General features: G+C 33.5%; 1 protein-coding gene across 3 annotated transcripts; it reads right to left on the bottom strand.

The window, feature by feature from the left end:
* Positions 1–353: 353 nt before the first annotated feature.
* LOC124841365 (UPF0481 protein At3g47200-like) lies at positions 354–2,616 on the bottom strand. 3 transcript variants are annotated; one of them, XM_047317625.2, is made up of 3 exons: positions 2,410–2,615; positions 589–1,864; positions 354–507 (listed from the first exon to the last, which is right to left on the bottom strand). In XM_047317625.2, the coding sequence occupies exons 2-3, from the start codon at positions 1,850–1,852 to the stop codon at positions 500–502; spliced, it is 1,272 nt and encodes a 423-aa protein (XP_047173581.2). In that variant the 5' UTR covers positions 1,853–1,864; positions 2,410–2,615; the 3' UTR covers positions 354–499. The 3 variants fall into 3 exon arrangements, with proteins under 3 accessions (XP_047173581.2, XP_087968195.1, XP_087968196.1); XM_088112069.1 differs by having other exon boundaries at positions 354–1,864; positions 2,410–2,616; XM_088112070.1 differs by lacking the exon at positions 2,410–2,615 and adding an exon at positions 2,210–2,388 and having other exon boundaries at positions 354–1,864.
* Positions 2,617–13,752: the final 11,136 nt, after the last annotated feature.

Below are 13,752 nucleotides of genomic sequence, written 5' to 3'. Positions count from 1 at the left end.
TTCCTCTTCTCAAGAGGTTGCAAATGAGTCTATAAGATCAAATGGGATAACAATCATCAAGTGGAATGATATTGTGATATATTGGTAGTAAAGGGATATATGCTTAAAAGAAGACATTGACTCAATGATATATTCTTGCTAACTGTTACAAGATACAATAGCTCTGTTCATCCATGGTTATTCAAGGAGGTTATACGGACTCAAATTGTTAAGGAAGGAACTCAGAATAAGCACAGTGCATTTTATTCTAGGAAAAATGTACATTTTACAAGTTAATTTTTTTAGTAATCTAAGAGCTCGCAACATGGTTACTTGTGAATAAAAAGTAGTTAAAGTTAACATCCAAATAGAAATATTAGAAAACAAGTTGAATATTCATTGAAAGAAAAATAACAACACAGTAAATAACATTACAAAGTTTTCCTGATAATGAGACAATCAAATACAATCATCAAAATACTTTCTTCACCAACTGTTGCTTATTTAATGAATCCTTTCTTTAATTACCTGCAAATTTAACGTAGCTAATTTTATCAGTTGCAATAGCTCATATCTGTAGTTAACTATTGATATGTCATGATTTCTTACCATGAAAGAGTGTGATGATTGAACATACAGTCTGAATAAACGTGAGGAAAAGTAGCATAATTGCAGCAGTAGTAGATGCTATTTTCCAAGGAGTGTTGAAGTATTCGTGTATGAAGATAGCCTTGTACTTGTTGCGAGGGTTTTCATAGAATTCATTTAAGCTTTTGCAGATGGAGAAATAGTGAGAATTGAAATGTGGCATGCTAAGGTGTGAGGTGAGATTGTTAATCATTGTAACCACTTTATTAGCATCACCAGTCCAATTGACAATAAGTTTCTTATCAACAAGTATGTTCACATCTTTTTCAGTATTGATAAGAAAATATAGAATCACTACATATTGAGTAATGATGTTAGTAGCAGAAAGGTTTCCATGTTCATATGCCATCATATTCCTGAACAGAAGTTCTGTACTGTCATGTATATTAAAGATTGGCATGCTCAAAACTCCATGTTTAGAATAGGTCAAGTCAAGGAAGCTTTTATTTGGACTGACTTTGAACTCAAGACCTGCCTCCATCAGTTGGCTTGCGCTGTATACATGTTCAATAACTTCGCCTTCTTCCTGTTTTCCAAGACCAAGCTTTGATGATGATATTATAGAACATCTTAGCAAATCTGTGAAGTGTTTTGGAGACTCTCTTGGACACACGTTTCCTAAACTTTTTCTTTCAAAAAAGTTGAAAGTAATGTCAAGAAATTTCTCATTCATACCAGTGAGGTTGTAAAGTTCTTCAAAAACTAAGAATGGAAGTTGATTTTCCAACAGTAGCAAGTCCTTCTGAATTTGTATTAACACCCTTGTTTGTAGGAACAAAGGTTCTTTTTCCACCCAATCCCTGAGTTTATGCCATCTTAGAAAAAGCTCAATTATGAAGCAAGCATCAACTAAAATCATCTTTAAGAACTCATCACTATTATATTGGATAGGCCCTTCATAGCAACTTCGAATGGTTTCTTCCAACTCTTTAATTTTGACAGCAAATACTCTCATAAGTAGTCCTGTTCGATTTAGAAATCCCTTGAGATATTTCAGTTTAAGCTCTTCCGATGCCCCAAAACTATTGTGATGATAAGGGCCAATTGAAACCATTTGAGGTGTGTAAGCTTTGGGATTATTTTGACGAATATTTGCTGGTACCCTATAAATGCATTGCATATTGATTTCATCCATCTCTGGAGGTTTCACATTTTGAAGCATCTGAGTCCATTCTCTCTCTAAACGTTCTATTTCAATTGATACATCTCTCGATCGTCCTCCCATTTGGTTAAAACTCTGTAACATAAAAAATTATGCAAACATTAGGATTTAGGATTTTAAAATAACATTTTTAAAGGTGGAAGTAATTATAAATACTTATTTTTAATAAGCATTCTTATACATGATTGATATAACAGATATTTTTAAAATTGATATAAAACATCTTTTACATTAATAAAAAAAAAAGAGAAAATATCTCACTATTTAGTAAAAATATCATTAAGTACGCACTGCTCAACATACAACACTGGTCAAGCTGTTAAAAACAAGTTGCATTATAATTAGGATTTTTCTATCAGAAAATATGGTTCCAAGATCGATGATAATTCATTTGACACTAAAGCAGAATTATATACTTACAACACCAAAAAATCAACCCACTTAAAAGAAAAAATCTGAATTCAATAAGCATTTGAACCAACAAGTAGGACGCCTAACTCCCCAGGTTCAACACAGACCCTCTCCAGCTATAATAGTTAGTGCAAAGAACAATATATTCGTGGATGCATCGAAATCGAAGAAGATTGGAACTGAAAAAAGGAAAAAGGAGGAGAAAGAACCTGAGATGTTGAGAATATGATTGATCTTCAGCAATTAAAATCACCAGTCCTCAACTCAGCAACAACACCATCATGCATGAACACTGTTCCAAAATCTAGTGGCTAGAAATTGAAGTTCATTAGTGGATTATCTAGTGAATTGTACTGTTATGTATAATATATGGACCCATTGTCCAGCATATTTTATTAGCTTTTCGGGTTAACTCTCTTCTTGTTTTGTTTTATCTTTGCATTAGGGACGCATATATTGTTAGTGTATTAATGTAGATATAAATTAGCATTGTAACACTAGAAGTGTTAAAAAGTTTGTGAAAATGTTAAAAAGTGACGATTTTCCCTAAGTTCATTTTTAGAATTTTTATTTTTATATGTGAGACTCTAATTTAATGTGACAAATATTTCTCTACTTATTAATTTAAATTTCTTTATCTTTTATTTCTTTTAAATTTTCTATTTTGCTAATTTTTTGATTAAAAATTATTAGAACGATCCTATATATGAGGATAGTTTTCTATCAGTAAATATTACTGTAACAAAAATTAGTTTTAGTAATATAAATATTTATTATTACAATCTATAAATATGTCTTAATGTCTTGTTATTAATATCTTGTGATAAAAATCAGTCACAAATAATATATAAATAATGAAAAATTTTATATTTATCACAATTGATTACATTATAAAAAAAACAATTTTAACTTATGAAAGAAAAATCTTATTAAATTCAAATCTAAAACACAAGTTTAATATTTATTATATATATATATATATATATATATATATATATATATATATATATGTATAAGTTCTCTATTAAATATATAATAGTGAATTTATGATACATTTGTTATTGACAAAAATATTTTAGTTTTATAATAATTAATAATTTGTCACCAATAATAAAGAAACATTTATTTATAAATATTTAATAAATTTTATATTAATTACGTTTTCATCATAAGAAAAATAATTTTATTTTATAACAAATCTTTGGTTAAAGAAAAAGGATGTCTACAGAGGTTGGCTTAGATCTCCAAGAATACATACAAGAGAAAGACTTTATATGCATGATGGTCTTAAAATGGAAGAAATAATAACTGCTCATCTTCTTACTTGGGTGATTCTGCTTGAAAGATTGATACAGGATGTTGTGACTACAGAAGACATCTGCCTCTTGCATGCTATCAAAAATGACATTCCCACCAACTGGGTAGAGATTATAAAAGATCATATGGTTGAAGCTGCCCTCAGTAACTCTCATTATTTGCCATATGTTGTACTGATCAACAAATTGCTAATTATGCAGGGTGTGGACATTAGTGGAGAATAAAAGTGCTCCTATGATTCCACAAGCATAATAAACAGAAACACCATTGCAAGTTTTGGCCTGACAAAAACAATGAGAGGCTAGTGCTTTAAAGGAGAAGAAGAGTTAGTGTATAGTTTTGAAAGCACTTGTGCCATGAATGATGACAGAAGAAATTTTGTTCCTGAAACCAACTTTGAAAGATATGTGGTTGATCAATTTAGATATCTAAATAAAAGGATTGATCAATGGGAAAGGAAATATGATGTAGTTCAACAACAAAGAGAAGACAACACTTTTGATGAGGATACTATGAAAACATCTGACTCAGAATAAGGTTACAAGGAATGTCTGTCTTGTTGTTTGGTTGTTTTTTTTTGTTGGATCTAAGTTTTCTTGTTTAATGTTTTGTTTGTTTTTAGTACTTGTTTTGTAAATGGCTTTGTATGCCATTTCGTTTTGATATCATCTGTTTGTAATCATATTTCACATCAATGAAATCAGTTTATATCTGATTGAAATCGATTGTGTGGTGTATGAAGTTGATTAATTTACTGTTTATCATTGCACTCATACATTTACACACACAAATTATATCTGTAATATTTCTTGCATTACAATAATTATAAAATGCTTGATCTGGAAATATCTTGAAAGGTTTTGCAAGAACATTGCTTCTGGAATAACTACTGGAGATAAAACTCAAATGGAAAGCAATGAAATCGATTACAACAATGGATCAATCGATTACCATTTTAACAGGGGTTATAAATTCCATGAATTGGAATTTGGTTACTTTACTTATTGATCATATACTGTTGTTTGTTTCATTTTCAATATATCTCTTATCTTATATTTGATTGAAATTACTTGAGATAATATTGAGATTGTTGATTGATATTGTATCTAAGATACATTGATGTAGTTGCACAATTTCTGATATGATACAATACTGTCACATGTTTATACTTGCTATGAAATGTTTTATGAAAACTGCATTGTGCATTTAGATTTTGATTATAAAACATGCATAATGGCAGGGGGAGCATTGCATACGAATCTTAGATAATTTCACATGCATATGGCAGGGGGAGCATTGCATACGAATCTTAGATAATTTCACATGCCTACACTTTAGGGGGAGATTATATCTTTATCATGTGATTATTTATGACAGAGGGAGCATCATTGTTTGATTAATATGATTTATTGATGCATCTCTGAATAAATGTCTGTCAGCATATCATTATCATATGGCATACCTTTTTTGCTAATGCACAGAGGGGGAGAATGTTGGGAAAAAGAGTTTTCTGTGTTAAATTTTCTGATAATGTTGGGAGAATAATCTGATAGTGTCTCTGATATTCATATTATGATCTGATATTCTATTTGTGCTCTAATATGAATCACTTGTGCTCTGTTATGAATTGATAATTTTTTTAAGCTGAATCAAATGAGAATATCTCAAAATGTTTGCAATGTTTTGCTCTGATACATGATCTGATATATTTGCTAATCATTTGCACTGATACATTTTGGCATGATATGATTGGATTTTTACAACGTGGTTGTTTATTAATCATGGTTGTGCATCATAAAAAAAGAGGGAGATTGTTGATAGGAAGAACACTGGTTTAGCTGAACCTACAATCTCAGAGCTTTTGGTTTTTGATGATGACAACATAATTAATAACACGTGATGTTTATGTGTTATATGTTCTATTGCTTACATGCTACATGTTTTAATCAATGTATAAATCTGTTTAAAGCATGGAGAACATGATTGTGTTGATAAATTACATTCATTGTGCTATATAATTGATTTTATTGGTGAATGCATGTCTAATGTTTTATAGAAAGAAAACCACAAGCACTTATGCTGAACTTATTATTGTGTGGCAAAACAATAGTTTTAAGTTGACTTCATTATGGAGTGAGTCGATTAAAACTCGTGGCTTTGCATAAACTTGTTCAAAGTGTGCTGTGAGGATTTTCAAAGAAGAAGTTTTTCAAAACTCTGTTTAATTGTGTTACATAGCCGATTATATGCAACTTGCATTCGACTAAGTCTATTACAGTTTTGAAATTCTGTTAATGCTTGTGTTAAATGTTACAACGACTATATTTTTATATATGTTGACCAAGCATTTATTATGGTTTGATTGCATTAATTGCGCATTCAATTAAATGCATTAATTGCTGCTAACTGCTTTGACTGAATTGTTACATTCGACTGCATTAGTAGCTAAGTCGATTAAAATGCGTCTGAATTGTGAAAATCTATAAATTGACGCGAACTTGATCTTTGTAAGAACTTTTGTGATTCTAACAGTTTTGTGATATTTTGCAGAGAGTGCATTCTTAAAGAGAAAGGGAAAAAGCTCCAAGAAACAAGAAGTGACCGTGGTGTTCATATCTGCACATTTGGGTGTTACTGAAAGATCAGAGGATACAATCTTGTAAAGATTGGTTTGTGGTTTCCCTGTTGTGATTACAAGAAGAAGAGCGTGCTGCGTTCTTGACTTTGAGGGTGGCTTAAAGGGTTGGACTGCAGGAGAGGGGATTCTTGCTGCTAGTCTGTTTTGTATATGCCTATATTTTGATTCGAGGGTTAGAGAGGTGTTTTATATTTTTGACATGAGGTCGCTATAAAAACCTTGTTGTAAAAACCTTGATCATTATAGTGCATTGGCTTCGTGTGGTTGGAAGGACACTGGATGTAGGCTTGGCCGAACTAGTATAAAAACCCAGTGTTTGATCTTTCTATCTCTGCACTTTGTATTTAGTCGACTGCATACTGCATTAAATCGATTATATTTCCACTGCATAAACAAATCTTTTTCCTTGCGTTTCAAGAAAGCTTTTAAAGGCATCAACTTTGCGAAAAAGATTTAAAGAAAACTTTGTTTTTATATTTCACCAATTCACCCCCTCTTGGTGTGAGAAATTAAGCCATTCTATTTTCAAAAAAATTGACATAAACAGAGTTAACTTCCAATTGGCATGGCAAAGAAATCTACACTTTTTCTTCTCTCTCCTCTGCTTTTCCTGTAATGTCCCTGCTTTTTCTCTCTTTTCTATATCTTTATTAAATATTTTTTTTCTCTCTCTTCCTCTAAAGCTTATCTTTTCGAACACATATTCACTCATTATTCAAAGTAGTAGTCTGGTTCATCCAACCGTTCGGTGTTCTCCTCATGCTCCCACTGCCTGTGACTGTTCGGTCCTTGCTGCTCCCACTACATGTGACCGTTCGGTCCCTTCTGCTCCCACTGCATGTGACCGTTCGGTCCCTGCTGCTCCCACTGCCTATGATCGCTCAGTGCCTTCTGCTCCCACTGGATGTGATCGCTCGATATTAACAACGGTGATTTGTTTTGTTTACAAGTTGTAGCACCCAACCGATTACGTCGTCGCCGACTTCCTCTGCCCCTGGGTTCACGACGTGGCGAACAATCTCTGCATCCCCAAACTCGCCTTCAACGGCTTCACCCTCTTCATCGTGGCCCGCATGGAGTCTGTGAGATCGAATCCGAACTTGTTTTTGACGCCGGCCCCTTCGTGATCCCTCATTTTCCCCACCGCATCACCTTGTGCTCCAGACCACCAAAAGGGGTCACCGCCTTCATGGAGAGGCTTCTGGAAACAGAGATGAAGAGCGATAGTCTCATCATGAACAACTTCGTGGAGCTTGACGGAGAAGAGTACATCTAGTACTACGAGAAAGGCAAGGCCCACAAAGTGTGGCATCTTGGGCCAGCATGTCTGGTTGCGAAAGTCGCTGAAGAGAGGGGCGAGTGACTCCAGTCCAACAAGATCTGGTCGGGGCGGATCCTCGTTGTATCTCGTCGGGACCGTTACGAGATCCGCCTTGAAGATTCGAACTCCGGTGACCTCTTTGCTGCATCACATTCTCGGAGTTGACCGTTGCAAGGACCAACCCCGCTGTTGGAGTCACAGTCTCGGAGTCTTCGAGTTCAACTCTGTTCCCTTTGTTTAGAGTCTATGTGGCAGGTGGCGGATTATGGGGTCGAGCCAGTGGAATTCGCGATGAGACTGGCGTTGTGGACACCCAATGAGAATGTGTGCATTGGAGAAACTTTGAATTGGGTAACCTCGGCCAGAGCGTACAATGTTGTTGGATATGATGTTGGGAGAAATGGGTGGAGGGAATTGGGTGTGCCCATGGCTGAAAAGGGTTGGCTAGAAGTGGTTGCTTGGTTCTAGAATGGTGACTTGTAGAAGGGTTGACTGAGAATGGGTATTGGGGAGAGAAAAAGAGAAAGAGAGAGAGAGAAAGATGGCAGCAACAACAGAGGAAAGAGAAAAAAAATGCAGCCAGGTCAGTACGGAGTTAACTCCGTTTATGCTAATTTAACGTAGCAGACTTCATTTATACAATTTTTACAACTTTGGGAATCAATAGGTTCAATTTTAAAACTGGGTATTAAACAAAAATTCATCTCTTAACATGGGACGAAATAAACATTTAAGCCATTAAACATGACAAACCTGTTGTCTGTGTTTCAGGTGTGTCCAAGTGTTCCTCCTTCACCTTCACCGTCGTGTTCTCCCACCCGTGTCATTCCTCCTCCTCAATACCATCTGGCTGCAACACCTTTTGATCAGAAGACAAGAATAGAAAGTTTCTGGGCCCCGTTAAAAATCGTGCTTCAAAACCCGATGACCTTGTTTTTAATATGGTCTTGGTAACTACAACCATGACAAAGGTGTGTGCGCACCATTGTTGACTAAATGCAAATTAAATACTCAAGGTTTAGAAGATTGTTAACACTTCTCAAACATATTCAACTCTCAATTTTCACAATATTTGTTCTCCTCCCAAATACTCTTTATCCCGAAGGTACACTCACTTTTCTATTAATAATAATGATAATAATAATTGTTTCGGCAGGATTTAGAACCCTAATCCAAAACATTCAAAGTTGTCTGTTCCGATGTTCAGTTGTGTTGTCTTCTCTCTTCTCCTTGTCCAAGCCGCGGGGGAGGGTGCCTGCAAAAGACACTCTGACGCTCAAGTCAGTGACTCTGGGTAATAATCTTGTAATCAACTAAATCACCTTTTCCACAACTCACCAACTGCTTTCTCATTCATCTTATGCATTAATTCATGCTTTATATAATAATTCCTTATGCTCAAGTCTTTTCATGTCAATTTCTTTATATAAAAAAAACTACTTTTGACCCCACTTTTCATAAATAACAACCATTTCACATTTACTTTTTCAATAAAATAATGTGCAAAAAAATTCTATGAATATTGGAACCAAATAAAGCAAATAGGAGGAAGTAGTCTGAGATCGCGAAGCTGTCGAGGAATATGGAGTATCTTTAGCAATTAAATCACCTTTTCAACAACTCAACATTTATTCGTGCTTTATATATAATAATCCCTTATGTTGAAGTCTTTCTAATTCAATTTATATAACAATAAACTATTTTAACACCATTGGTTAGTGTTATGGGAAAAGAAAGGATGAAAATTGTATATCTTATTCAATCATAAGGAGAGAGTACAATTTATATATATAGCTGTTTAAAACAATATAAAAATTGAATATAAATAAAAACAAAATATAAATATATGGACAAATATGAATGGAAATAAATTAAATTTAATATCCCCTTCAAGCTGCAGCATATATATCCTTAATGCTTAGCTTTGACAACAAAGATTGAAATTGTGCTGGATGCAAAGTTTTATTATGAATGTCTATAAGTTGTGCTAAAGTAGAAATGGGCAGGAGTTTAATTACACCAACTTAAACTTTATCCCTTATGAGATGACAATCAATTTCAATATGCTTTGTCCTCTCATGCATGGATGGATTTTGTGAAATTTGTATAGTAGATTGATTGTCACAAAACAGAGGAACTGGTTGTGGTAGAGGCTGTTTCAAATCATGGAACAAATACAGAAGCCATTGAATTTCACATGTTGTGGAAGCTAAAGCTCTATATTCTGCTTCAGTTGATGATCTAGATATAGTACCTTGCTTCTTGGATTTCCAACTGATTAATGCACCATAGAACACATTAAAACCAATCACAGACCTTCTAGTGTCAGGACAAGCAGCCCAATCATAATCACTAAAAGTCGTGAGAGCATGTTCTGTGTTGGAGGGAAAGAATAATCCTTGTCCTGGATTATTCTTGATATATCTCAGGATCCTTATTGTTGTTGCATAGTGATCTTCCAAAGGATTGGAAAGAAATTTACTAAGAGTACTAACAGCGAAACATAAATCTGGTCTTGTGTTGGTTAGATATAGTAACCTGCCAAGAAGTCTTCTATAGGCATGCACATCTGAATAGGGTTTCCCTTCTGTCTTGGAAAATTTTGTGCCTGACTGTATGGGAGTAGAAATAGGTTGACATCCCAACAATCCTGCATCTTCTAGTAACTCTAGAGCATACTTCCTTTGTGACAAATTAATGCCCTGTTGAGATCTTGCAATTTCTAAGCCCAGAAAATACCTGAGTTGGCCTAGGTCTTTAATATTGAACTTTGCATTCAATAGAGCCTTCACAGTTTGAATTTCCTGGATGTCATCACCTGCCAAGACTATATCATCTACATAAACAAGTAAGATGGTAATATGAGCATAATCACTTTTGACAAAAAGTGAATAATCTGATTTTGATTGTATGTAGCCCAAAGAGAGTAAAGTAGTTGTCAACATGTAATTCCATTGCCTAGAGGCCTGTTTGAGTCCATATAAAGACTTCAACAACTTGCAAACTTGCCTTGTTTTTTCAGTTTTGTAGCCAAGAGGAAGATATATGTATACTTCTTCATCTAGATCCTCATGTAAAAAGGCATTATTTATATTTAGTTGATGTAAATACCAATTTTTGGAAGCTGCTAAAGCCATAACCAATCTTACTGTTGTGAGTTTGACAACAGGTGAAAAAGTCTCAAAGTAATCTAAGCCTTGTTGTTGTGTCTAGCCTTTGGCTACTAACCTTGCCTTGTTTTGTTCAATACTCCAATCAACATGCCTTTTATTTTGTATACCCATTTACATCTGATAGGTTGCTTTCCATAAGGTAGATCAGTCAAAACCCAAGTTTTGGTATTTTCTAAAGCTGTAATTTCTTGATCCATGGCATTTCTCAAACAATCATGTTTGATGGCTTGGTTAGGTTTTAGGTTCACTAACTTGAGAATGATTAAGGACATATGATTTATGAAGAGATGATAATGCATCATATGAGAGATATGAAGAGATGGAATATAAGGTACCTATAGATGACTAAGTGGCAGAAGAAGTAGATAACATGTTGCAATGATAGTCCTACACATAAGATGGTTTATGTTTTGGCCTGGTTGATTTCCTTTGTGGAGTAGCAGTGGCAGGTTCAACAGAAACAGGTTGAGAAGAAAAAATAACAGTGTCAGGAACAATAGAAGGAGGAGATGTAGGTGGTAAAGAGGGTTGATCAGTAACTTCTGAGAAAAAAAATTATGGAGATGAAACAATCTTGGTGACAAAATCTGAGGAATTTTGTGTATCAATAGGTGAGTGCTTGTCACTAGTAAGAAAATGAAATATGTTTTCATAAAATACTACATTCCTTGGTAGAAAATTTTTCCTAGAGTTTAAATTTAACAAAAGGTAACCTTTCACTCCTTTTTTAAAACCAAGTAAAACACATTTTCTTGCACGCGGATGAAATTTTGTTCTATAAGCTTCAAGAGTTGAAGCATAGCAAAGTGAGCCAAAAACTCGTAAGTAAGTAATGTCAGGTTTAACATTGTGTAACAGCTGAGATGGAGAAAAATATGCCAAACTTTGGAAGGTAAAATATTAATGAGTTGCACAACATAACGAACAGCAAAAGACTAGAAAATTATGGGCAAATGGGATTTAAACATTAAAAATCTAGCAACATTGAGAATTTGTTGATGTTTTCTCTCAACGACTCCATTTTGTTGAGGTGTTGCAACACAAGATAATTGATGTTGTATCCCTTTTTGTCTGTAAAAATTTGTCATTGCAAACTCATTACCATTATCTGATCTAACAACTTTTACATCAATTCCAAATTGTGTTTTTATATAAGAAACAAAGGCAATATGTTGTGATCTTGTATCTAATTTACTTGTCATCAATTTAATCCATGTGTATCTAGACATATCATCCACTATAGTTAAGAAATATTTGAAACCATCAACAAAAGAAGTACAATAGGACCCCAAATATCAACATGAATTAAATGAAAAGGAGCTTTTGAAACAATAATACTTAATTGAAAAGGCAATTTTCTTTGCTTAGAGTAGTGACAAGTATCACAGTGATTGTATTTTGTATCAGGTAAAGTGGCATACATGTTACGTAATTTGATATAACAAGAAGAAGAAGGATGTCCTAGTCTAGAGTGTCAAATATCTATAGAGTTATGTCTTATAATAGAACAAGCAGTAGAATTCTCAAGAGTAATAGAAGCTGGTGAACCAAGGGATGTGGATGCAGGAACTATCATGATATACAAGCCATCTCTTTCTTCAGCTTTCCCAATCATCTACAGGATTGACTTGTCTTGTATTTCACATGAAAATTCAGAAATGGTAATTTTACAAGATAGAGATTTAGTTAACTTTGTGACCGAAATAAAATTGACTGAAAAATTAGGAACAAACAAGACATTATGTAAAGTAAGGTGTGGGCTAAAAGAAACTATGCCAGAAAAATGAGCAAATGAAGAGTTCTTGTTGCTGGTGAGATTCTATGGTAAGAAATAAAATGAGACAATGAACTAGATATATCATCAGTAGCACCTGTGTCTAGAATCCATTGGTAATAAATGTTACCTTGATCCTGAGAAGAAGTGGAAACATTATGAGAACTTACTATACCGGTAGAATGTGTGACTGTGATATTAGATTGAGGAAGAAGTGCCAATAGACCATGAACTTGCTCTTGAGAAAGTCCCACAGTTGAAGAATGTGATTGTGCCTGAGAATTATTAGAAGAAGGAACAACTCAAGAAACCATTGAATTTCACAACCTCAAATTAGACAATATTTCACAACCCGAATCTCCCGAAACTCCTCTAGATTCCTCAAAAATCAATCCAGGACTACGAGTGATTAAATCACCCAATTGTTTCTCATTGAAAAGCTAGAAAGCAAAATCAAAACATGAAACATAATGATGCAAAAGTAACAGAAGGAGGAGCCATAGAAAGAGAATAAATTGTAGGAAAGCCAAGAACGAAAGATAGAAGATGAAGATCTTGTAACATAATTGGTTGCGGTAGAACCACTTCTTAATAGCTAGACTTACTTTCCATTAAAATTTTATATTATACACTAGATCTACCATCTAAACAACCCGCTTTAGGGATATTGTAGTCATTAAAAAGTTAATTTTTGCATTTTTAAAGAAAGAGATATTAATGAGTAAACTTATAAATATAAAGTGTATGTAAAAATTTGTAGACGAGAAAGTAACGGTGTTCTGTATTAAAATAAAATATTAATATATGGAGTGTTCACCCATAACCATTTAAACACTTACTTTTTCAATAAAATATTATAATAAAATGTTAATTTATGGGGATATATAATAAATTGCAGTTCATTAATGGATTACTTAGATAATGGTATCGTGCTTTTACTTTATGCATTTCCATAATTTCTTCTTCGTACATTCTCTCAAATATTAGAAAAGTGACTTTTGAATTGTATCTTTTGGAAAATGTTTGGAATTTTTAGAACAAGATTTTCACAATAAAATTTTAAAAATTAAATGTTTTGGAACTAAATTTTTGGAATAGAATTTTGAAAATGCATTAAATATATTTTGGAATGAGTGGCATGAATTAGTTGCAATTTTGAAAAAAAACTTGGATTATAAGGAAGCTAGCTAGATTATGTTTTCTTGAGCCATGTTGTTATTTGATGATAAAAAATATTTGATTATTTTTTCTCTTTTTTAGTATTTTGTTCATTATTTATTATTTTCACATGAGAATATTTGACATAAAAATCTTATATTCCTTATTCTC

This window comes from Vigna umbellata, chromosome 4 (assembly GCF_029865625.1).
Source record: "Vigna umbellata cultivar VRB3 chromosome 4, Vumbellata_1.0, whole genome shotgun sequence".
Lineage (NCBI taxonomy): Eukaryota > Viridiplantae > Streptophyta > Magnoliopsida > Fabales > Fabaceae > Vigna > Vigna umbellata.
Note: the sequence above shows the minus strand (reverse complement) of the source record. Positions and strands in the feature narration are given on the sequence as shown.

Coding starts and splice junctions, on each gene's coding strand:
- LOC124841365 (XM_088112069.1), bottom strand. CDS start 1,852: ATGGGAGGACGATCGAGAGATGTATCAATTGAAATAGAACGTTTAGAG.